A 25,702-nucleotide genomic window follows, 5' to 3' on the forward strand; every position below is an offset into this window, starting at 1 on the left:
TATTTGGAGGAGGGGGGAGAAAAAGGGAATCTCTTGCAAGCCACTGTCTTATTCTTTATGAAGATTTCTCAGCAGCATAGATAAGTTGTGTTTTCCACCACAGAGATAAGGGGTGATGTTAATGTAACATATTCAGTTATTAGGTCAAAAAGTTTGAAATGTGCATGTTAAAAGGGGAAACAAGATTTTGTGGGGATGAAAAAAAAAAAAATCCTACCTGAGACACCCTACCATGCATTACACAGAACAATAGAGCCTGCAGCACTAAAGAGAACAAGAGGGCAGGTGAAGGCTAAGCACAAAGCCGGGTTTCTAAGGTGGCCTTTACCCATCTCTCTTATTTCCACCATCCATCTCCACACATATAATTGAGAAATGCCATCAGCACTAGAGACTTCACCAAAGACAACTTCACTTGACAACAGCTCTCCTATTCACATCAAAACATTTAAAAAAAAAATGCTCTTGGTGGTCCAGCACCAGTATTGGGACACTAACCAGTTTCCAAAGGAGCAAGTCACCCCCACTGAGCCATTTACTAAATTACACATGCCCCCATCATTGACCAGACAGCAGGATTTACATTACCCAAGACATTTAAAGAACAAGAAGAGGTGGATGCAAAGACTCTATTTTCAGCCACAGCTCTTCTGTAGGAGCAGAGAAACCAGAGGGGAAAAACCTTTTTTCCCCAGATGTAGTAGATCATTCTCTCCCCACATGTTTGTGAACTGCAGTTCACAGCAGCGATATTTTACCAGGCTTTTTTGCCAAAACTCCACTCTCAAGTTGGCTCAGGGGGATCCCACACGTGCCCACATCAAGACTGTGTTTCTGGCAGGAAAAGCAGACTGTCCTTTTCTTGAGCCTTATTCATCCACTGCCGTACCCCTGTAGGCACAAGGATAGACGCAGGCATGGCAGGAGAGTTGGGGGAAGGACAGGATTGTGCTGGCTTTGTTGTGACATTGTCCCTGGGTGACAACAGGGAGCAACTCCTGTATTATACAGAGCTCATGGGGCAGTAAACCCACACTTGCACACAGAAGGTCAAACTGTCAACAAACAAAAAAAAAATATAAATCCATAAACTTGAACCCAGGGGACCCGAATGCCTAGCTCCCACCCTGGCACATCATTTCTTCTGCATCCCTCAATAAATCACGTGCACACAAACAAAAAGTCTGTGCACAGTTTTTTGGGTGAGCAGGAATGCAACTTCTGGAGTTCTGCATGAGAAAAAACAACACTTGATGTCCAAAGTGTGCATTTTTAATACTTAAAATAATACATCAAAAATACATTTGGAAAGCTTTGTCTGACTATGTTCATTTTCATGGTTGTAACTACATCATACCATATGGTTAAATGCCTTGTTATTTCTATGTGGTGTTACCTTTGGAACAATGAAAAAAACAAGGGCTGTACAGAAGACCTAGTTTATTTTTTCTTCTTTTTTTTTAAATGTCATCTCCCTCCTTTTACTACTTTAGCTGCCTTCTCCTGTCAAATGGCACTGCCTATTGCAAGTGTGCAGCTGGGTTCGAGGGCAACGGGACGTTCTGCACAGGCAAGTGGACTTTTATTTCTTCCCTTGTGAAAAAAAAAACAAAAACCATCCTTGAAGCGCTCTGTGGTCATGATGGAGCTCGTGAGAGACGAGCACTTCCTTATGCACCAGTTAAAAAGCAAGAACTGCTGCCAGTTTGCTCAAAAGAAGTAAAAGCCCAACAGGTGCAGATTCATACAAAACAAAGAGCTCAAAATCGCCAGGTTGTGGGGCATTGTGCTAAGGGAGACCAGAGAAAAGGGAACATGCTGTGCACAACCCAGGCCCTATTGTTTGCAGAGTAATGAAACCTGGATTATGACTTTTACTCCTTTTCTCAACAAAGCCCAGTGAAGAGATGCCAATTCAGGATACAATAGTACTTCCAGCTATTGGAAGCTCTAAACCCTACTGCTTCCTCAGCTTTCTAAATTTGCACAGATTTCTAGGGTGGTAAAACCAACTTCTTCAGACCAGAGAGATCTGAGAAACCCTCAGAAAGGGCCAACTGCAGCTTATCTTAGGTGTCCCTCCAAGAGTCAGGGATATCCAGACTTATAAAATAGACTGCTTCCGGCTACAGTGATTGTGATTAATTTTACAGTTGTTTTACTTAATCTTAAACTGATTAAAATACTAATTCTCTTGGGAACAGAAGCGTATTTGTCTAGTTACAATGGCTGGCAGGGTCCTAATCCAAGATTTTAGCACTCTTACGCTGGCTGCTTTCATTTTCTCTTCTGGCACAAATCAACCAAATCCATTTTAATCTGCTGGTGGGAAATTCCCCATGTGCAGGAAGAGCTGGGTGACACAGGTCACCCATAGGGGCTCTCCACTCACCATTATTCCCTTATACAGGACTCATAGGCAAAATCAATTACAGGACAAGTCATCTCCCCAGTCTGGCTGTTACAGCTGCTGAAACAGCAATTTGAAGTCATTTGAAGCAAAAACTAAAGCAACATTTGGGCTGATCTGATTCACACTGAAGCTCAGAAAAGGCTCCCTCCCTGCTCTTGGGGTAACCCAAGGAAGCTCAATTTGCCAGCTTCTCACTCATCCAGAGTTACAGTAATGGCACAAGTATCTGAGTAACAACCAGGACTTTTTGCCACAGGAAGAGGCTGAGTGGTGTTACACACCAGACCTCCCACAAGAGAAGGCCATTTGATCTGTAGGCAAAAAGAGGCAAGCTAAGGGAAATCTTCAAATGACCATTTAATCTAGAGAAGAACACAAATGTCCCTTTTTGGTGCTTGGTTGGAATGAGCAGATAGGAAGTTACTGAAAGTCAGTCCTGGATGAATTCTTACCTTCCAGGCTAGAAGCACCTTCTCTACTTTCCCTCTTGTAATCAACAAGATGTATTAAATAACTGGCACTAAAGATTTCATAAGCATGGCCTCTTAAATCAGAAAGGTTCTGTGCTCAGAAAACGTTAGCAAATCTCTTTGAAAAGTAGAGACAGCTTAACCTGAAAAGCAAAACACTATTTAAACACACTGTTTTTATCTGGGTTGTTGTCACCATTCAGCTATTGATGCTTGCGAGACCAGCAACGGTGGCTGTTCCACCAAAGCAGAGTGCAGAAGAACAACGCCTGGCAACAGAGTGTGCGTCTGCAATGCTGGGTACACCGGAGATGGAGTCGTCTGCATCGGTAAGGGTTCAGTGTCTCATGCATCACAAGGAGGGGAGCTACAGGAATGAGCTCTCCCATAGGTAGAAGATCATTCTCCCACTGAGACCCAGAAGTACAGTTTCCTGATACTAGAGACCCTGATGCCAAAGGCATCTCTACGAGCCACTTGGTTGATACTACTTGGCAAACCATGCAACTACAGAAGCATGGTGTGACACCAAAGCCTATTAAAAAAAGATCTGCTTCTCAACAAGGATCCCAACCATCTTCAGCAGGTTGATACACTCACGCTCCTCTGAACATTGCAAACTTTAAGACTTTTAGACATTGTTGTACCATACCTCCCCCAGGTATAGTTTTAGAAATGCTGACGGCAAGGTTTTGGTCTTCACCAAGACAACTGCAAGACCTAGACCGAGGTATTAAGTAGCTAAGGGAATGAGTTTCATTGATTCACAGTTGTCATAAATCTGCATTCCTAAGTATGATTTACTTAAAATTCTCCTTTCTTGGGTTTTCAGCAATCACTCTTTATTACACTGTTTCTGTTTTATAAAGAAATCAACCCTTGTCTGGAGAACAACGGTGGATGCGATAGAAATGCAGAATGCACGCAGACGGGACCCAATCAAGTGAGTACTTTGTCATTGCAGAAATATAAGACTGACCAACTATTTACATTTGGGTAAAGAAAGACTTCCTCATCTCATCTCTGTTTTTACATGGAAAAGTGGATTTCATAACAGAAATTCTGAAAAGTATATGCTTCTCTCAAAAAGGTATTTGAGGGGGAGTGTGGACAAACATGAAAAAATTAATTTCAGTAAAAGAAATCCAGAAGTGCAGAGGAAAGCAGTGTTTTGCTGTTTCAAGTGGTTGTTTTTCTCCTTTGGGAGGTTTTGATGTGAAAACCTGACAGTTTGAAAGTATTGCCAGATACTGTTTCTTTTATTGTTATAGAAACTGTCCATGGAAAAAATTCATTTCAGCCCTCCTCCCAGCATAACTCAAACATATCCACAAGGAAACAAAATGACCTGAATCATAGTTCTAGCATAGGGGTTACAGCACACCAGCATCCACTCGCTCCTCTGCTGTTCTGCATCTCCCACACAGAAGTACCACATACTCTCCAAAAAGAAAGAAATATAAAAGAACTAAGGGAGAAAGGTGAAGCAAATTGGCCTGGGCAATCAAGTGGCACAGATTAGCGTTTCTATTTTTCCTAACAGTTTCAGAAGCAGCTGAACTCCCTGGTTGCAGCACTTCTTATCATTCCCCTCTAGTTTCATATTGCCTATCAGCAGGACTGTAATCCTCCTGCAAGCACTGCACAACAGTAGTTCTTCAGGAGCAATGCAGGAAAGAGGGACCAGGACTCAGAGGCCACCTCCTGCTTTCCAGCTGTCCAGGGACAGGAGGGGCAATAACCCCATCAGCTCTTTTTGCCAATACTGATCAATTAGCTCTGTGCCTGGACTGTTTTTGGCAAGTAAATACTTTTCTGCTGGAAGCATAGGGTGCGTAACTCCCTTCCCCATCCCTCCAGACAAGACAGGTCATGGCTATTTTCTTCCACATGCCCTCATTGGGGATGGAAGTAGTAGCTACAACGTGATTATCTATACTTCCTTACCCATGTGAATACGGTTAACAATAGAGTAATAACCTCCTCTACAAAATCCCATTGCAGCAGAGCCAAATTTATAGGACAGAAATGAGTCTGCTTTCTGTAGTGCTTTCAGTCATCCAGATACATAGAACACTGCTATTACACTGCCCGCTGGTTTTATTTCTTCTGCAGAAATCTCCTTGAATATTCAATCTCTTACATATTAAAAGTGAATTCTAAATTGAGAACTATTAAGCAGTGAATTGGAGAGGAAGATAAGTAATTTCTTTGCAGCCATGTTAATTTTCCCTCTTTGGGGTAACAGCAAGTGCAAAACAATAATCTTGATGTGTCAAATGCATTAACACTGCATGGGAAGCTGTCAGTAACATCAGGACACAATTACAAGTGTTTTGAAGATATGTTTCAGCACTTAAAAAAACAGGGGAAGGAAACAGAAGAGGGAGGAATACCAACCTATGCAAGTAAGATGAGGGAAACAAATTAGGGGTTTAGCCTGTTTTGCCAGTAAGATGACTGTGTGTAGGTGTCAGAGGGGTCTTTTCAAATGGCCAGGGTGGCAAAGAAACAAGAGATGGATTGGCAGAGCCTCTTGGCATTTGTTATTCCCCAACCTCAGTCTACAACTGCTCATGTTGTCTAAGAAACTGCTGCGGAAGGGATGTAGAGCATATCACTATGAAATAAACTGGCAAAAAAGTACATTAAATATAAAAGTGTGCTGAAAATAGTCAAACGTCTTTCCATGTATACATATTTTCTTGTTTTGCTTTGTAGGCAGTATGTAATTGTTTGAAGGGATACTCTGGAGATGGTAAAAGATGCACATATATCAGTCTGTGTTCACAAGTAAGTATCCCTATAAGGAGACTATTTCAAGTCTTGTTATAATTATATGCTTTTGGATTTTGTATGCATTCAAAACTAAGTTAGATGTGTAGATCTGGGACTTTCTATACCCAAAAACCACTTATGTTAACTTAGCTAATTTTAAAATGTGTGCACTTTAGTTCCATCACTACACACACAGGAACGGCTTTTCCTGGAGACCACAACTTGCACATAGAACAAGTGAGGGCCTGGACTCATTATTGGGTCTTAAAGATACAAAAGCACACCACCAAAACCACTTTAGATCTAGAGAAACAAACCCTACTCTATAGTGTTAAAAGTCATGTCTTCTCAACAGATTTTTTTTGTCATTGCTAGAATTCACATGAAGAGCCACCATCTAAATTTGTGTTTGGGACCCAGAGGGCTTAACAACATTTCTGTTACTATGGGGGGCAGGGGAGGGAATGTAGCTTCTAGGCAAGACATTTAGAGAGCTTGGTTCAAGCAAGAAAAAAAAAAGGAGAAGTGTTAACTGTAATGTAAAATGTAAAAAAGTAATTTAAAAAAATAATCAAATGTTCAGACTGTTGATGCTCAGGGGCCAGTTCTAGCTCTTCTAGGAGGTAGGTGATTGGGAACCAAAAGAATAGCCTACAGCAGACCAAAACCCCTATTTATTTTGAATAATCTCCTGTCATTAAGTCCTCTGGTGTGATTTGTGACCATATCTGTGTAGCCTGAACAAGAGAAACAATTCAGTGCCAGTAGGCACGTCCTCTCCTCAGTCTGAAATTTTTATTGACAAATCGGAGTATCAAAGTCCTCTCATTGCTGAGTCATTTTCAGTGAAATCCGTGTTGGGACAACCCAGGCTCAGGGGCCCAGGCATGCCTGGACTCCCTGGAGTAGAAGTCTCCTGCAGAGGTCCCAGCCTGCAGGCTCACTTAGGGCAGAGCTCCCACGGAGCAGTCAGAGAACAGAGCCCTGTGTAGGCTGCATCCCAAATGCATCCCTGTGGATGCATCATACAGGATAGCAACACCACAAGCTGCAGCAGAGGTGGGTTAGTGAAAAGTCAAACAGGAGATGGGGTGGGAGGATGAAAACCTCTCTTGATGGGGAAGTTAAAAGTATTAATAAAAAAAAAAAAGAATGAAAAACAAGGTTTCTCCACAGAAACCTTTTCCCTCCTTTCCCTACACAACATGTAACACAGGGCTTCCTGTGGCATTCCTCATTCTGCTCCTCACTTACCTCTTCAGGCTGAGAATTAGCACATTCATTTAATGCAGGCTAACTCACACACTGCAAGCCACCTACTTGCAAGGAACACAGTGCTCTGCACCAGCTGCATCACTCTTGCTTCTTGGCAAGCTGCAGCAGGGACACATCCACTCTCCCGTGCACATTAATCCCTTGTGCTCCCAGTGCAGCGACAATAATTCTCACCCTCCCAGCCCAGCCTGCCAGCAGAGTTTCTCTAACCTTGAAAGGTTGCAGAGAGGAAAGAGCAAAGGCAAAAAAACCAGAAGCTAGAGGAAGGTGAGCTCAAAGTTACGATCCAATGCTTCTTATGATTTTGTTTTTCCCTATATCTTGTTCTAGCAACTCTGCTACCGCTTAACTAGTTATGCCAGCCAATTACATAATAAAAAAAGGTTAATCTGGTTTCACTACAGCCAAACTTCTGTGCAGCAAAGCTTCACTGGAAGTTATGATAAACCCACAATTGTCAACAGTCCACCTAAAGCTAGCCAAATAAAAAGCAAGCCCACTATTTACAGTCAATACTCACTATGGCATATCAAGTCAGACCCTGCTGGGGACTCCCAAAGGAGCTTCTGCTCCCACTCGTGGCTCATGGGAAAGGATCCCCAAGATGACCAGCAGCAGAAAAGACACAATGAAACGAGCACAAAGAAAGAAAAATAAAGGTGGCTTCTCAGTTTCTCCTGAGTTGCTGTTTAGTCCAGGATAGAAATGCATTTGCAAAATGAGATTCTAACTGGTGAGAACCTACTGGTGGCTGGGCAGAGCTCTGAACCCAAGCATGCTGCTTCTGAATGAGGAGCATCTCCCCTTAGCACAGAGAGCTTCCTGGAGCAGGTGGCCAGGCGAGATCCATCTGCTGCTCCTAGCCTTAGGTTGCACTGGTGGTGCACCCAGGAGCAGAAAAGAGATGTTTTAGAGGACAGAATGTGTGGCAGGTCCCTGGTCCAGCTGTCCAAGGCCATCGAAGAACAATAGAAGTCCTATGCTAATGCTCCTCTAAAAATCCAGGCTCCTAGCACCATAAAAGTGATTTACAGTTGTAAATAGTTCTCTTCATTATACATCAATGCTGCCTCAACAGACCAGCTAAGCCTCATCCCCAAGGTCCAGAATGAAACCTGCCTGGAAACCTTTTGGATCCTTATAGCACCATGAAACAAAGATACAAGGAAGGAGTCATAGAATCATAGAGTTGAAACTACATCCTCTGCATAAAAGGAGAGTTATTTCTTATGAATCCCAAATGCCCTTTATTGTTTGCAAGAACATATATGCCATCAGAAGTTGCAGTAAGATCTGGTTTCAAAACACTTTTGGGATTAAGTCTAAACTATGCACATGTGAAAAAAAAAAAAGAACTCAAATCAATTTGTATACCTGGCAATGAAGGAATTAGCTATTTTAACTATTTTAAAATTTTATCTTACAAGAATAATGGAGGCTGCAGTGAATTTGCCATCTGTAATGACACCGAGCAGACAGAAAGGACCTGCACCTGCAGAGAGAACTACATTGGGGATGGATTTAAGTGCCGAGGCAATATTGCCCAGGTAAAGTGCCACATGTGTTTTCTGGCCTTTATTTCTCTTCAGATATTCATTTAAAAACAATGGTTGTCTCTTGAAACATGCCAATTTTTCATAAAAAAAAAAAAAGGCAAATGTACCCTAGAATTTGAAATAATCCGAGTCCAAGAAATGAGGAATAGGAACAGGATGCTGCAAGATAACCTTTCCCACCCAAAAAAAAAAACCACCACAAATAAACAACTGATAGGCAATGATTATGATGGCAGTACCAGGGAGTTTTAGTTTCAAACATGCCTGTTCTTTGATAGAGCAAGGTTAGAAAAGAACAGGAGCAATGCAGATGGGCAGTATTTATTCCAAGCCAGAAGTTCTCTTTCTTTCCCAAGTGCTACATTTGTTTGCACTCCACAGAAGTTGCCTCATGTTTGCAGCACTGTTATGAAGTCTTGTTCTTGATTGCAGGAACTTATCAGGGACTCCAACACATCTAGGTTTTACTTCCACTTAGAGGTAAGAAAAGGTCAAGTATTTTTTGGAGGGGAGGGATGTGGCATTTCCCAAGTTTTTTTGGTGGTTTGTTGGGTTTTTTTCCTCAAGGATAGGGACAGGGAGCACGTATGAATCTGTCATGTACATCTGGCATCTGTCAACTTAGTTGGAAATGGATTTGGATCGCCAGCCACTTATTTAAACTATTAACTGCCATTAAAACCTCCAGAGAATTAATAATAAAGATCAAGATCCTGGGGAAACATAGGGCCCCCAGACCAGGCACAAAACTGAAGCTTTCACCTCTTCACAGTCTGACTCTTCCAGCACATCTCTCATGAAGTCTGATGTGAGAAAATACTGTTCTTCTCCTACCCCTGCTACATTTCCAAACTGCGATGCTCTTTCCAGTTTCCCCTCTGAAACATCACAGCATGCTGCTCTCTCTTGCTAGACAGCCAGTGTGCACCCTCAATTCTCACTGATTTTTGGAGACTGGCAGTAGTAATTCTCCATTTAGCCTGAGTTTCAGGGCAGCAGGAATTTGTACACTGGCATGCTAGGCTCATATTCTACCTTCAGTCTCACTACCATGGTAGATGGATGAGTTCCTCTTACTCTGGCAGAGCTCTCTTCTTATTTTGATTTGTCAGTGGTCGTTGGAAAGTGCCTGCAATATCTCAGGTCCATTTATACCTCTAACAGTAATTAACCTACTCCTAGGTACAACCAACCAGGTATCAGCTAAATGCATGTACCAACACATACATATATCCACTCTTTACTACTTATCTCAAGATGAAAGGGTTTATTCATCTTTCTTCACCCAGGAGGCAACAGCCCTCTCCATCCTCCCTACATTTAGTGTTGGTTGAGAGCTTTTTCCTATTCGTTATTGCAGAGGAAATGGAGACTTGGTTATAAGCCAAAGTCTTCCATTTGATAGCCATGGGCAGTGGCCACAGACAGGGCTGGTGACATTACAAGCATTAATGACTCATTACTTCTTTGTCCTCTCAAATTTGGCAGGCCTTGTCTATCAGAGATCTTTCAGGCCCTGGCCCTTTCACTCTGTTTGTACCACGCACCGACGTACTCAACAGCGACCCACGAGTAAGTAAGAAGCCAGAAGTTTTTGGTGAGCCGACCATGAGTTTTTGGGTTCAGATGCCTCTCAACTGCTTCTCCACTTCCTGCTGCAGGTCAAGAACTGGATTGCCAGAGGAGTGATGGCTCAGGTCATTCGGTACCACATGGTTGGTTGTGCCAGGCTGTTGTATAAGGACCTGACAACAGTCACCAACATCACCTCTCTCCAAGGGGACCCAATACACATCAGCTACTCTCAGGTAACAGAGCATGAAGAGGCAAGAGACAAAATAATAAAAGTCTGCTCTCCTTCAGCTTTTTTTAAAAAACCTGAATGGTTCTCTTTCCTCCTCTGATGCACAAAAATAAATGAATAACATTCAAAGAAGATTGCTCATTCAGCTGAAGTGTTCAGCACTCACTTACTGTACAAACAGTAGAGCTGTACAACCCTTGCTTTGACACCACTTATTTTACCCTCAGACTCTGGTATTATGAGCACAATCAGAGTTTGAAAAAGCAAAGGGAAATTTATTAAAACTGAAGCTACTGTTTACTGCAAAGAAAGGATGATCTGGGCTCCCCATATCAAAGACATTTGGCATTGGCCTCATCCTCCCACAAGGTTCCACAAAAAATGTTTTTTTTTTACTCCCTTTCTAGAACTCGCTGGTTTTGAACAACAAAGCTGAAGTTATAATCAGTGATGCTGTTGGCACAAATGGTGTGATCCATGTCATAAACCAAATTCTGGTCCCATCACATATGCAGGATTACCCCCTTAAGAAGGTATGTGTAACTCATAGCCATGGTCACCCCAGGGGCTTTTCCACAGCTACTGCTAGATGTAAATCATGCAAGTTACCAAGAAGAAGAGTTATACAAATAAGTACAGACCTTACACCAAAATTATTTGAAACTGCTGAATAAATTGTTGTGTTTAAAATTCATTCAGGAATTTCAGTTATAGTAAGAACAGTACAAGAGAACTTCTGCACAGGGCTTTTACAGGGGCTTTGATTTCATAACAACAAATTACTTATGGGGAAAGCAAGCTAATATCTGCTTTTTAAATACCCATATAATATATTTATTAGATAAATTACTGAAATTTCTTTCTTTGTAGGAAAGCCTTAAAATAGTTGCAGCCAAACACGGATACATCCTGTTCAGCAGTTTGCTAGAGGTAAGGACGCAAGAGACAGCAGCCATTGCACAAAGGTTTTAAACACTTGGTTGTTGGGTTTTTTAAAGACATAAGCACAGACATGGCATTACCAGCAGGATGGTGATCAGTGGAGTCAAAGGGCTTACAGGCTCACAACACAGTACGTGACAACCCTCGTCACCACTTGGCCCCTCTCCCATAGAGGTGGGGGGGATGTCAAGCAGACCCACAGCCACCTTTCCCAGCCCCACCCAGCTCTGTCCTACCATGTCAAATTAAGTAGTCATAGCCGACTCAAACTTTGGCTCTTCAAGCCCAAAGTTGGGATGTCAGCCTCACTTTCAGCGGGCAGCCCTGGGTGATGCAGCACTTCTGAAAGTTTGGTCACATAACTCAACATGGGCAGCTCAACTCAGGCATCTGGTGTTTAAAGTCAGAGTGTTTGCAAGCTGGTGACCAGGCAGCCCACAGGCTACTGCATCCCAGTTGTACCAAACATTCACCCCATAGGGTCAATGTCATTTTAGAAGGAGCATTAATCTTCCACCCCAATTCTTGTTATGTTGCAGAAAAACAACCTATTTGGGCTGATCAACGACCCTATTCACCAACCCGTCACGCTCTTCTGGCCCACAGACGCAGCTATCCGTGGGCTGCCACAGGAGCAGCAGGACTTCCTCTTCAAGAAGTCCAACACGGACAAATTGGTGCAGTACCTCAAATTCCACATTGTCCGTGATGCTGCGGTAAGCCCTTGCTTTTTAGGAACATTGCCAAGGCTAAGACACGCAAGCCCAGACCCGTGCATTTCCCCTGTTTCCTGCCCAGGTGTTGGCCTACCAGCTCCCCGACTCCACCGCATTGAAGACCCTGCAGGGCTCCAACCTCAGCGTTAGCTGTGGAGATAACAAGGACATTGTAAGTGAATCTGCCAGCACACTCACCCCTTGTCCCTGCTGTAGGACCCAGTCATGCAGAGACCCCACTGTACCTGTGGGCAGCCCCCAGAAAGGGCCAAAACTCAATTGGTCTTTGCCACTCCATGCCAACAGCCAGAAAGCCAGGGCAGCCACCCCAACAGATTCAGCAAACTAGATGATTTGCAAGAATCTTTGGAGCTGTCATTTTTCCTCTATTGTAAGATGCTATTTGCTCAACACAGCTCTCAATTACCTCAAAACTGAAATACCAGCACATTTTAACTTTATCTACAGTGAAATACACAATAGAAAACTATCTACGTGAATCTGGCTTTGGCAGAAACCTCACAAACACAGCACCTGTGTGCAAACTCTGGTTTGCAAGCACTTAGCAAGCTAAGATTGCAGGCAGACATGCAGCCCATCGAGCCAGAACAGCAGCACATTTTTCCTTTCAAATGTGTCAAATCATACCTGGCAAGCAACCGCCTCTGAAAACGTGACTAAGCCTAAACATGCATAAGGTGAACCTGCGGACATAGGGCTGACACACTGTCCCACCAGGAAAAGCAAAAGATCTGCCCACCTGTGATGTTACAGCATTCAGCTATGGGTCCCCAGATTGGTTTTGAGAGGGGAGGAGGGTTATCCCTAACGCCAGAGTAGGACCTGGATTGAGCCTGGCCCCAGGGAATACTGGCTTGTGATGTGTCACAGCTCCTTCTCCCCACCCCATCTCTCAGGGCGCTCTTTTCCTGAACGACAGACAGTGTAAGATAGTGCAGCGGCAGCTGGAGTTCGACGGGGGCATCGCCTACGGCATCGACTGCCTGCTGATGGACCCCAGCCTGGGGGGACGCTGCGACACCTTCTTCACTGTCGATTTCATGGTCAGTCCCCTTTTTTGGTCCCTCACCCCAGCAAAGACACTGCCCAAGGGCCAAACCCTGCCCTCGCAGAGACCAGGGCAACACTCACAGCAGCTTTGGCACTTGGGAGTTGGAGTCCCACCACTTCAGGCTGGCTTCATCTGCCACACTGGTCAGAGCTAAGGTTAAGAAGCACAGCATGATGCCCCAAAGACACACAACCGCAATTCTGCATCCACATTAAAGCAACACACAGGACAAGTGGTTTCCAGTTAAGACCAGTTTAGCAAAGCCCGTCCAGTTTTCAGTGAGAGCAGTACCTTACAAATGCAAGCATAAATTTGAGCCAGGACAGATCTTCCTATCATGCTTTTAAGTTAATACAAATTCACACTACAGATTTGGTTATAGAGATTGCATTTACCAAGTTCCCAGTTACAAAGGAACAGCATTGCTGTCCCACCTGCACAGGAAATCAAGGAATGTATGAAAAAATTACCTAGAAGTGGAAAAAAAAGTTTATGTAGTCAGTCTTAAAAAAACCTATTGGAATTTATATTTCCATTACGAAACCAACACTGGTGTATCCTATCTGCTCACATTACTTTCCATTTCATGATTTTGTTAAATGAAATTAAATAGATATAAATTACCTCAGATCTGGTCAGCGCTTCCCGAGAAGTAGCCGTTTACCTGTACTCCAAATTAAACATCCAGATTTGGTGCAGCCCACATCAGTATTTGAAGAATATTCGTGATCTCTTCCCTGCTTGTTTAACTCCAGAACAAAGTTTTTTCTTCCAGAACTCCTATTCTGGTATCAAAACTATTTTCTTGCAGCTCATGACACTAAATTAATGCAACTATTATGTGATCATTCTCTTCTCTTTTCTCCAGAGCTTTTTATAATTTGTTTCAAGTGTAATAAGGCTACACTCAGCTCATACTTGCTGCTCTCATAAAACAGACTTTTTGTCCATGTCAAATAGCCTTTTGTTGCCATTATTTTAATATACTCTTTTTTTTCTTTTCCATTTTGTATAACAGTGGCATTGTGTTAGCTGTTTCAGTAATTCCAAATGCCCTCCAGGGACAAAACCAAAGGTAATACATTAAAATCTTGCATTTAAGCAGTCTAACCTGCTCTTCTCTGTTCTTCTCACAAGCGAACTAGAATAAGTTGCTTTGAAAAAAAAAAATAAAAAGAGAACCCTCAAAAGCAAAAAAGTGATGCCATAAAGCCTTGGGGACAAAGCTGTCCCTCAGCAAATACCCAGAGGCTGATGGCAGGGGATGCTTGTCAGTCTCACACAGCATCCACTGCAGCGAGGGCTTCGCTTGACTTCAGAGCAGCCCCTCCATCCTCATTAACAGTGATTAGCAAGCCAGGAATCCAAGAGAACAAGGGGGGCCTCACACCTGCACTCTTCACAAATGTCATGTTTTGATTCGGTGTACATCAGAAACTGTGATTTAAAGAGGGAAAAAAAAAAAAAAAAACAAAAAAACCAACCAACAAACCCAAACCAAACCTCCCCATAGCACTCATCTTCCTGCCTTTTTCCCCCCACCCCTCTCTGCGCCGGCACCCACGATGCCCAGGAAGGGATCCACCGGTGCACGTACGAGTCCTACGGGCTGCAGAGGGACGGCTGCCGCAAGAACTGCATGATGGTCGTCCACACGGCCAAGTGCTGCAAGGGCTACTTCGGGCCAGACTGCCAAGGTAGGACCCCCCTCCCTGAGCATGTTCAGCCCCACAGCCAGCTGAAAAACAAAGAGCAGGGATAGGGGGCACGAGGAGAGACCAGCCACAATATGGGGGAACGCTGTTGCAGGACATGAAGTCCACAAAGTACTGTTGCTTTTCCACTCCAGATGATCTCTTTTCACACCTCAGTTTTAAACTCCATGCTAGTAGCAAACTAAGGGAATCCTATAGCCAGTAAAGACTGCTCTGATGTCACCAAAACTAGTGAGTCTTAGATGGTCACCAGCTGAAATTCCTTTCAACACAAAGACGGACATCAGGCTCATGGCAGTGGTACCAAGACACACCAGAGGCACAGTGTACAATTCCCCAGCCACCAGCAAGCACACACTGCTGGTGTAAGCTCAGAAAATGTAACTTTAACTAGGTGTGAGGCAATTTGGGAGGCTTTATCTCCAGCTGTTTGTTAACAGACTAATGAAATGCCTGCTCCTTCACCTGCCATCCCCACCGGGGAACACCACTGAGGTTCTCACTGCAGTATGTAGGGTCAGGATTTGGGTCAGGGTCTCTGCTGGCAGACAGGTCCAGGCACATGTAGCCCTGCCAGCTCACTCTGTCCGGATTTCACAGCCAGACACCCAAGAGTCCCAAGCAATTTTGACCAGCCCAGCCTGAGCTGCCCATTGGGCTCACCACAGCAGACACATGGAGGTGACCAAGCAAGGCTGGATTTGGGCATGGGCTGGGAAGTGCCATTCACTGATGGGTCTGAATGAGCAAGCAGACAGGTAAGAGCAGGGCTGGAAGGGTCTGCAACACCTTTCTGACAGGAGTTGTACAAGTGTGTCAAGGACCTTGGAGCACAAGGCTTGCAGTCACACAGTTGCTTTTACACACCCCAACAGAGATGCTTTTACAGGCCTTCCCCTGTGCAAGGATTTTTACAGAACAATAAATAACAAATAGTGACAATGAATAAACACGGGTTTGTGCTAAACAGACACTTTTTTTTGTTTGCTTTTTAAACCTTACAGCTTGCCCAGGAGGCTCAAAGACCCCATGCAATAACCACGGCTCCTGTGATGATGGATACACAGGGACAGGAGAGTGCCACTGCAACAGTGGCTTCAACGGGACTTCATGCGAGCTGTGCTTGCCAGGCAGATACGGCTCCAACTGCAGGCGTACGTTTAAGTTTCCTTTCCACCCTTTTGACCATGTCACACCTGAACTATTTTGTCATTGATGGGTTAAGAAAACCAAGAAATGCTTCCCCCTTTCAACACCAACATTTTTCCCCAAGGGCCTCCTCACTTGGAGGGGTGGCACAATATCTCAGAAGGAAGGAGAAGGCAGCAGCGGTGGCAGAGGCTTGCTTAGCTTTGTCTGCAAGGCTCTTCCTGTTTTTATATGGTACATAAGCAACAGGGAATGGAGACAGAGTCTCCATCAACAAGTTTTCAACTCAGCACAGCCTTCTCCCCACCCATATAGAGAGCAAGACAGCATTTTAGCAGTGTGGGTCCTCAAGGATTGCAGGAGACCAAGGCCACTCACTACTTTCACAGAAGATTAAAAAAAGGACATCAAGATGAAGGCAGATTGTGATGACAGACAGCAGCCAAAAAACTGCTCACATAATCCATTTTGCTGTGGTTTTAAACATAAACTAGGTAGAACCAGGACCAATATCACCCTTTAAACTGAAATGTTTTCCCAACATAAAGCCTTCAGGTGGGACCTTACAACATTAACCCTTCCATCCTAACCACATGCACCTGTAGAGCTCATGATGCACATACAGTGGGGTTTATAAGACAGATATACTTGGGCGTGGAGGCAAAACTCTAGGCTTGGATACCAATGCTCAAGAGTACGCTCACCTGCAATTAATCAGTTTTATAGCACAACATAGCATACACCGTGTTAGGGGGTAACATAGATTGTGGTATCTAAAAGAAAAAGCATTTTATAGACCCTTCTTTTTAATGCATGTTTATGTCAGCCAAAAATTAGATAACCAGAAGGTGAAACTGCTTTTCAGCAGGATCAGATCTTGAGAGCATCAGTTTCCCCAAACCCATATCATTTTCCTCTTTCAACAACAATATTTCAGGAAGAGGCATGAGGCAAGAAAGGATGCTACTTCATTATATTATAAAACAGAGAGCCACCAGCAATTCCTTAAGAAGGACTCAGCATGCAAGTTATTATCACAGGGCCCAAAGAGTGGAAAAAAACCACCACTTACAAATTAAATCAATCCCTCATACTTCAGGTTGCAGGGCACAAGGGGTAACCTTTATACCCCAGGTATAAAAGGAACAAAAGGAATTCAGAAACTTTTAGTCATAAAAATATCTAAAAAAAAAACTTAAAAAAAAAAAGAAAATTACAGCTAATTTTTCCATGTTCTACAGCAAACGTCACTAACCTCACGTTTGATTTCCTTGCTCAGGCAGACCTTCTCCCAAGCAGCAACCAAACACTTTCTCTCTGCACACCTTACTTCTCTCTGGCTAAAAAGCTTCCCCACAACCAGCAGCTGATGCATATTAGGACAGAATCAGGCTTGGTCTTCAGCTCAGCCATTAACTCCTTCCTCACCACAGTTCTTTGTGAAGTTTGCCATGCTACCACAGTGCAGATCAATACTCATTTTCATTTTCAGAGGCACATTGAATGAATGCCAGTTATAAAATCATAGAATCACAGAATAATTCAGGTTGGAAGAGACCTCAGAAGGTCACTAGTACAACCCCCTACCCAAAGCACAGTCAGGTCCAAGCTCAAACCAGGTTGTTCAGGGTCTTTCTTATGGCGCTTGCAAACCTCCAAAGATGGAAACTACCCAACCACTCTGGACAGCCTGGCCCACTGCTTGACTGGCCTTGTGGTGAAAAACCATGAGGTTCAATTTATCTAACTAATTGCTAAATAATACTGTATCTAAACAATCTAGGTGGTGTTACTCTAGGGAAAGGTTTTCCTCTTTCCTGAAGGCAGCTCTGTAAGTGATCTACTTTGTGTTCCTTTTGCAGCCTGTGAATGCAAGGCCAACGGGCAGTGTGACGAAGGATATTCAGGAACGGGACGATGTTTCTGTGAAACAGGATGGACTGGCCGGCTGTGTGAAACCAAGCTAGGTCTCTGCCTCCTCTCACCAGGCTCCATGGCACAAAGCCATGGGTTGATGGCACTTGAAATTCAGAGGGGGTTTGCGTAGAGAAGAAAAAGAAAGGGTTAATAACATTAGAAGCTAAGGCTAAGGGACTCTGCTATTGACTCTGAACATGTCCCTTCACCTCCCTGTCTCCTCCTTTAAAATAGGAATATAATTGTTTACCTTCTCTGTGGAAGGGCTTTGGGCTAAGTGAGGTAAGACACTGCCCCAGAGCTAAACAGTAAAAAAAATTAAATAATGCTTACAGGTTGTCCAGTCAGCAAGACTGGTGCTAGGACTTTTCTTTATGCATGAAACAAGGGTATTGCAATATAAATAGCATCTTCATCCCAGCTGTTCTGCCCTCCCCACAGCGCTGCAGCCAGTGTGTTCCCCGAGCTGCTCCGCCAACGCTGTCTGCACGGAGAACAACACGTGCCAGTGCAAGCCACTGTACAACGGGGATGGGATCACTTGCACAGGTGAGCTCCCTCTTGCACAGCCCACTTCAAGAAAGGAGGTTGTCCCCTCTTGCAGGTGTGCATGCATGCAATTACCATCAGGTGTGAAGTGTTGGCTATCAAACCTATTTACTTCCACAGGGCAGCAAGTGAAACAAATTTAGGATACATACAGATCAGTTTTTTTTCTGAAGCAAGTGGTTGGCTTACACCAGGCTTTACCAAGCAGGAATATGAGCAAAAATCACAGAATGGTAGTGGTTGGAAGGGAACTTCAGAAGTCATCTAGTCCAATCCCCCTGCCAAAGCAGGTTCACCTAGAGCAGGTTGGACAGGAATGCATCCAGAATTGCACTTCAGTCGGGTTTTGGAAACAGCAGGGTTTTCAGTAGTGTTTCACTGACAAGATTTTCTTTGATTACCTGAAGCAAGGCAATTACCCAGCAACATCATTGCAGAAACAGTTGTTCTTTCTGAGCCAAGTGTCTCATGTCCTCCAAAGTCATCCTGGCCAGTGCAGAGTCACCAAAATAGCAGTGCTCTTGGGCCACCAAAAGGTGAAGCAGAATCTCTGGGGAGGTGGTATCATGTCTCTTGTCAAGGACATGCTGACAAGGGTTTCAGAGTCCTAAAAGGTAGCCTTCACAGAAGTTCAGGGATACCTCAGGAAACTCAAACAGTGTTTTTTTCTCCAAACAAGTGTTTTAGTGTTTTTAGTGTGCTTTTAAAATCTGGAGGTGGTGTGTCTTTGTGAAGAACATCCCCTTTAAAAGGAGACTTTATCACTTCTTTTCTTTTCCCCCGTGCAGCTGCAGACCTTTGCAAACAAAACAATGGCGGGTGCCACAAGGCGGCCGAATGCACACAGGTCGGGGTGAAAGTCTTCTGCAGCTGCCAGAATGGATACAAAGGCGATGGCTTTACGTGCCTTCCAATAAATATCTGTGCCGATGGCTTCAACGGGGGCTGCCATGAGCATGCCATTTGCACTGTCATAGGACCTGTAAGTTGAATTATTTCAGCCACCAGCAGGAAAGTCCGAGACATTTCTTCCTGGTGCCAGCAGAAGTCTTCTCTCTGGCTGGATCACGCTCTGTACCTCTCAAATTCCCTGTTTTCCAAAACGACCTTTACATAGCTCCAGCCTACTTTCCACATCAGTTTGGTCTCCTCTCAGCTGAGGAGTGAGAAAGAATTTGACATCTTTCCACTGATCCCAGCAGATGGGATATTTTGCATATCCCATCTGTAATTTTTCTGTCCCCTTCTTAGCTCTCACTGACTGGATATCTCTATTTCAATATGAGTTTGTTGGCTTGAAATTGAATATGTTTTGGTAGCTAAACCTAGGGACAGTTGGGAGAACAGTGTCCCTTGTTGTTTGGGCGGACTAAGCTTAGAAAAGTCTACAGGCAGATGATACAAATTCCTTGGCCCAGATGGTGAAAGTTGTTGAGGAACACGTGTGGTGACTTGATCCAGCATTTGTCCTGATGCTTTTGGGATCACCTGTCTGTTCCATTTTGGTGGCTTTCCTGATGTGTCTTCCAGGAGCTATCTAGAAAAGCCTCGCCACTAATCCTTTCCAGCTGCCAACCATTGCAATCCCTGGATGTCACCAGCTCCTGCTTAGTTTATAGTGCTCAATTTATTACGATCAGTGGGCTGCTAAATTCCTTTCATGCTCCCGTGCCCAGTCACTTAAATATTGTTTTGATAGGTTTGCCATCCATTTTTGTTAATTACGTGTCACATAATTCTCCAATGCATGTTATTAGGTTTGTGGATGGAATTATGCTCTGGTATTAATTCAGCAAAGCACCCAACTGCATGTGTAAATGTTTTGCTCAGAAGAGTAAATGTCAGTGTCAGAATTTGTGGTCTATTGAATCACAGTTGTTAGTAGCAACTTTTCCTGTTTGTCCATTCCTGGCTATATGAAGTGAAATTTTTTCCAACAGTTCAGAAAGTTGCTTGAAATACCACTTTTATGTCAGCTAAGTACTTGGCCTGGCCTTTTTTTATTCTCCCTCTGACCAGGGCAAACGCAAATGCGAATGTAAAAATAACTACATTGGTGATGGGCTGAACTGCTCGGTGATGCAGCTGCCTCTCGACCGCTGCTTGCAAGACAACGGGCAGTGCCACCCTGATGCTGACTGTGCCGACCTGCACTTTCAGGGTAAGGATGGTGCATCGCGTGTGCCATGGGATAGGGACATCCTCATCCCTGTGCCACTGCTCTGAAGCCAGCGGCCAGGATCCTTGTGTCTGTAAGCTCACCCAGTCTTCTACCCAGTATCCCCCTGAAACAATGAGATTTAAGTTTGTTTAAAGTTAGAACGTGTGCATAAACACTTTAAAATGCCAGATTTATGAAGCAACAGATGAAAACATTCCAGGTAGGAATATTGCCTCTAAAGGATCAATCTGTCCTAACTGCATTTCACAAAATTCATGGGTAGTTGTACGGTACAGTTGACTCTGCATCCAGAAATGGAAACCCCCTCAGGAAGGGTTGGTTCTTCTCTCTCTTTGCAGATACCACTGTTGGGGTTTTCCACTTACGGTCCCCACAAGGGCAGTACAAATTGACTTACGAGAAGGCAAAGGAGGCCTGTGCCAATGAGTCAGCCACCATCGCTACGTATAACCAGCTGCTGTATGCTCAGAAGGTGAGGTGGCCTCACTGCAGGAGGAGATCCCTGGAGTGGATCTAGCCACGTGTAAATGGGGAGGGAGGAGTAAGGGGGCTGCTCTGTGCTAATAACCTTCATTTTCACTCCTTTTCTTCCCCCCAGCCCCAGGGTATGTTTGACTGGGAGCAGTTTTCACAGTGTTTATTGGTTTCACACATGCTCATACAGCAGCTGAAAACAATTGCCAAGGTCTTGTTTCCAGTGATACTGGGGGGAGATGGTAAACTCAGACTTATAAAGTGTTTTCATGGGGGTTTTAAATATTAGAAGTTCTCAAAGAAATATACACTTCAGAATTATGCTTAAATTAATTTTTAAGGTAAGGCTCCAGGAATCTTTTCCCCAGAAATGCTGTTAACTAAGCAGAGCCGTTTCCATATTCTTTTCCTTCAGTGTGTTATAGACAAGGCATAGTTGCTGTCAGTGGGATGAGCATCAGACTCTGGATTATAAAAACGTGTTTTAGAAGAGTTGGTCAGACTGACTGTGCCTTTCTTGTTCCTTCCCATCTGTGGAAGAAATAAAGATGCTCACAGTTTAGAGATACCGTTAGCAAAATGTGAGGCTGGACCATGGCCAGCATGTAAACCTCCTCCTGCTGCCCAAGAAGATTGAGGTTGCAGCCAAAGCTGCACGTTGCCTGTGCCCTATAGTCTAAATATTTCCCTCAAAGCAGCAAAGTCAGCAGTGGAGGTGGCTCCAGTGTTCCTGGGGACTTATTTTCTGTGTTGAGGCTCGTTTGTCAGCCCTTCCCACAGTGACATAAGGTGGGCCAGCACACGATGTGATTGCACATCCCACTTTGGCTTTCACACCCACCTCTGCTCCTGCACAGCTTTGGGCTTGGGGAAGCTTTTCCCAGGAAAGGCTCCCTTTGCCCATACAGTCACTGCCTTTCGGAGGGCCCCATCTCCACAGCCCCTTGACCAGAGCTCAGCACAGGGCAGGCTGCAGGATGGACAGAGCCTCCTCAGACCTTCAGAAAGACTGCTGGGGGGTCGGGTGCTGCCTGAGAGCCCTGGGGGAAGTCATCCATTTGGTCTGCAGCACCCCAGCCCCACCACCCAGCTCTCCCCCCTGTGTTTTCTCCTGTATGGCTGTGCTGGCTGCAGGCGAGGTACCACCTGTGCTCCGCTGGCTGGATAGACAGCGAACGAGTGGGCTACCCCACCGCCTTTTCCTCCCCAAACTGCGGCTCCGGGTACGTCGGCATCGTGGACTACGGGAGAAGAGGCAACCTGAGTGAAACCTGGGATGTCTTCTGCTACAGGGAGAAAGGTAAATGGGTCCTTTCCTGTGTCCCTCTGTGCAAAGTGGGGACACAGCCCAGATTTCATTTCCTTTGGTCAGCCACAGGCTGCTAGATAACGCTGCAAGAGGCTCTGCCTCCTCTTAACTTTAAAAAAAGATAGTAATCTATAGCCTGCCAGTTGTTTTTCAGGCAGAGAGCAGCCTAAAGCCTTCTAGCAAAGAGCATTTGCCCACGTGGCGATCTGTGTTTGTACCTTCCAGAGGTGAACTGCACCTGCAAGCCGGGCTACGTGGGGGACGGCTTCTCCTGCAGCGGGAACTTGCTCCAAGTGCTGACGTCCTTCCCAACGCTGACAAACTTCTTGTCGGTAGGGTCCACAGCTGGCACACTGCTCGGAGATACTGGCTTGTATCTCAGCGTTTGCTATACCAGCACCCCACCAGCAAAGCAAGGTGGAGCAGTCGAAATCTTGGATGCTTTTCTTTTCAATCACTCGCTCCAAACAGGTTGCTGGGGAGGCGGGGGTGGAGGGGAGGGTTATAACTCATTTGGAAATTAAATGCCACTTCAGCTTTAGCTTAATGAGGATTCTTGGCTTTCTAAGCATCACAAGGTGTGCGGTGCTTTTTTGTAATTTTACTGAATTGGTGCTGAGGAAAAAAGCAAGGCATTGAAAGAATCCCTTTCTTGCCACTGCTCAGAAAAGCATCATATGTGTAAGAAGCCTCACAGCCAACAAGGGCTTCACGCACACAAGTCAGTTCAAAATGTGCTTGCCAAATCAGCAAGTAAAACTGGGTTCTGAATACAAACTTCTTCCATAACATCACTCCTGAGTTGCTTTGTGGCTGTTAATAGGAAGCTTCTTTGTTGTTATTTATACAGTCTCATCTATTCAGCTCCCCTCACAGGAGTGCAGAATTGCTCTTTAGTAAAGTTGGATTTTGTTTCTGCCTAGGACATCATGGCTTACTCCAACAGCTCTAGGAAGGGGAAAGAGTTCCTGCGGTACCTCACGGACCTGTCAGTGCAAGCCACTCTCTTTGCTCCAAATGATAGCGGGCTAAGGGAAAACGAGGTCAGGGTTTTTTTCTTTTTTCCTTCCTTGTTATAATAACATCTTTTAAACAGCCATGATGGGTTTCTGTATCCCAGTGAAATACTCTTAGCATGACATGACTTCTGCGTAACCCCACACAGTTTAAACTGTGCTTCTGAAAGAGGTGAGTTCATCATTTATGTTTCTTTTCTGTAGTTAGGAGTGCAAGGTTATCGAGTGTTCAAGTCACTACAGAGACTCGAACATCAGGGATTTTAGTTACCCAGTTGTAAAGGAGTCTGCCTGAGATGAACCCTCCTCTGGCTTATTAATATCAAGCACAATTATTTGAGGAAAGCAGTCCACAGTTTTGGTATTTCCCACAAATACATTAAAGGCATCTGTTCCTAGCTTCATTTCTGTGCCTATCCCTTTTATCCTTCCTTCCTTCAATCAAACATTGTCTCAAACAATTCACGTGAGTTGATGCCCTGGCTTGCATCTTCAAGCTGCTTGGAATATCTCTGAGGTTCATCCCTTCAGGTCATCATACAAAAGAGTAAAATCCTTTGTCCTGGCCAGAATCAAGATACTGCCAGCAGGGACAGAAGATCCCGCTGTTTGCATCCAGATTTTCCAATAGCCTTGACCCCATATTGCACTTGCTGCAGCATTAAGTGCAAAGAGGGAAAAAGGTCACAGACATTCAGCCTACTGGTAAATCCAGAGGATTAATGAGATCAGGTAACGTTCCTTGTATTCTGCTCTCATTTGCAGACGCTTTCTGGGCGAGACATCGAGTATCACTTATCTAATGCCAGTGTAATGTTTTATGAAGACTTGACCAACGGAACCACTCTTGTAACTCGCCTAGGGGAAAAACTCCTCATTACAAACACCGGGGGCCAGGAACAGCAAGTCCCCACCCTTGAACAGGTACCTTTTAAATAAATCTCCCATCTTCATGCTTTTTCCCTTCTTATGCTTTACCCCATGATCTGGAGATCTGGAGAGCAATCCCGTAAGGTTATAGGGGGCAGCAATGAGAAGCTGGCTTCAGGAGACTCTTTCCTGCCCAGAGACTGCAGGATAGCAGGTGGGAAACTGTACGTTTACAAGTGAGCAAATGGCCAAGCTCTGACCCCCAAAACTGGAAGGAAGCTGTTCAGGTGGCCTGCAGGAACAGTAGAATGAGGTACGGGCTTGATTTAACCCTTCTCCCAGCCTGGCAGGAGGATGGGAGATGGCAGTGCAAGAGCAGGAGAGATGAGAGCAGCAGCGTATCATTAAAGAAAGGTGTTGGCATTTGTAAAGTTAACCTTAAATATTTGTAAAGTTAACCTTAAAAACTTTCTTGGAGAGAGGAGACCCCAGCATAGCATTGCTCAGAGCAAAAGCAGACAAAACATAAGTTTGCATTTTTTAAATTGCTATTTCAGTGGGGTTTTGTTAAATGCAAAAGTGTATATCCTTTTTGCAAATGAAAAGTATCCTCTGACATTTTAGGGAAACACATCCTTTGAGAACACACAACGCTCCTCACTTTTTATTAAGAAAATACTCACTACCCAATTTCTAATTACCTCTGTCACAGCAGACCTTTGAGACCCAGGTTGGGACTCTGCTGTGGCTGATGTGGTGGAGCTGAATATGAAAAGAAGAAACCCTGTGCCTGTGGGGTTGCAGTTAAAACGTGGTCTAGAGTAAGGTGCTGGACCCAAGCAAATCTGCGTGCCCAACATACTAACTACGGGGGGGTGGATTGTCACAGACACCAACAAGAAGAAAATAGGTGCTGCAGGAAGAGGTGCACAAATTATCTGTTATCTGTTGCTTTTGCTTCCTTCCTTCTTCACCTTTCAGGAGAAACTCCTTTAGCATGGAGAATTGCCGTGCATTTGATTTATGTGTTTAAAACCACCCTGTACTGCAAATCCAGTAGTCACATTAATAAAGTATACCCTCATGAGAGATCAGGTGCACCAGCACAAGGCTTACCTGTATCACTCATTGGCATCCCAGCAGCTCTTTTGGGTCACTTTGATCTGATATTTGAGTTAGAAGAGGTTCATCTTTAAAAAAATCCTCCTTTCTTCAAAAGCTGCCAAGGGGCAGCTCTGAGCTCATTAACACAAATCTTGCTCCTGCCCTTAAGAGCTGTTTGAAATTTGTAGCTTTTCTTCCTCCCTGGAGGACCTCCTGGCTGCAGTAATGCTCAGCAGGGTTCCTGGGTGGGAAGAAGAGGTGGCAGCCGCTTTCCAAGCACGCTCCAGATGGCCAAGCATGCATCTGTCCCTGTGCACCAGGTCAAAGCCTGCGAGGTTTCCCCAGAACCCTGGCAGGGCACTGCAGGGGTGAAGGAGAGGGAGAAGGACTC

At 44.5% G+C, this 25,702-nt stretch overlaps 1 protein-coding gene across 3 annotated transcripts in view; it reads left to right on the forward strand.

The window, feature by feature from the left end:
* STAB2 (stabilin 2) overlaps positions 1-25,702 on the forward strand; it is an 87,528-nt gene that overhangs the window by 56,315 nt on the left and 5,511 nt on the right. For 2 of the 3 annotated variants that reach the window (XM_014937467.1, XM_014937468.1), the window contains exons 41-65: positions 1,494-1,570; positions 3,087-3,212; positions 3,753-3,826; positions 5,605-5,676; positions 8,364-8,483; positions 8,925-8,972; positions 9,981-10,064; positions 10,154-10,300; positions 10,704-10,829; positions 11,167-11,226; positions 11,778-11,954; positions 12,037-12,126; positions 12,872-13,018; positions 14,045-14,101; positions 14,600-14,723; positions 15,746-15,895; positions 17,753-17,857; positions 18,249-18,356; positions 19,145-19,338; positions 20,376-20,517; positions 20,877-21,010; positions 22,147-22,312; positions 22,547-22,653; positions 23,245-23,364; positions 24,103-24,261. In XM_014937467.1, coding sequence (XP_014792953.1) covers positions 1,494-1,570; positions 3,087-3,212; positions 3,753-3,826; positions 5,605-5,676; positions 8,364-8,483; positions 8,925-8,972; positions 9,981-10,064; positions 10,154-10,300; positions 10,704-10,829; positions 11,167-11,226; positions 11,778-11,954; positions 12,037-12,126; positions 12,872-13,018; positions 14,045-14,101; positions 14,600-14,723; positions 15,746-15,895; positions 17,753-17,857; positions 18,249-18,356; positions 19,145-19,338; positions 20,376-20,517; positions 20,877-21,010; positions 22,147-22,312; positions 22,547-22,653; positions 23,245-23,364; positions 24,103-24,261 — 2,914 coding nt within the window. The remainder of the gene's footprint in view (positions 1-1,493; positions 1,571-3,086; positions 3,213-3,752; positions 3,827-5,604; positions 5,677-8,363; positions 8,484-8,924; positions 8,973-9,980; positions 10,065-10,153; positions 10,301-10,703; positions 10,830-11,166; positions 11,227-11,777; positions 11,955-12,036; positions 12,127-12,871; positions 13,019-14,044; positions 14,102-14,599; positions 14,724-15,745; positions 15,896-17,752; positions 17,858-18,248; positions 18,357-19,144; positions 19,339-20,375; positions 20,518-20,876; positions 21,011-22,146; positions 22,313-22,546; positions 22,654-23,244; positions 23,365-24,102; positions 24,262-25,702) is intronic. The other variant, XM_014937469.1, reaches the window with a different exon arrangement.

Source organism: Calidris pugnax, unplaced genomic scaffold, assembly GCF_001431845.1.
Source record: "Calidris pugnax isolate Ruff unplaced genomic scaffold, ASM143184v1 scaffold1, whole genome shotgun sequence".
In the NCBI taxonomy this organism is placed as follows: Eukaryota; Metazoa; Chordata; class Aves; order Charadriiformes; family Scolopacidae; genus Calidris; species Calidris pugnax.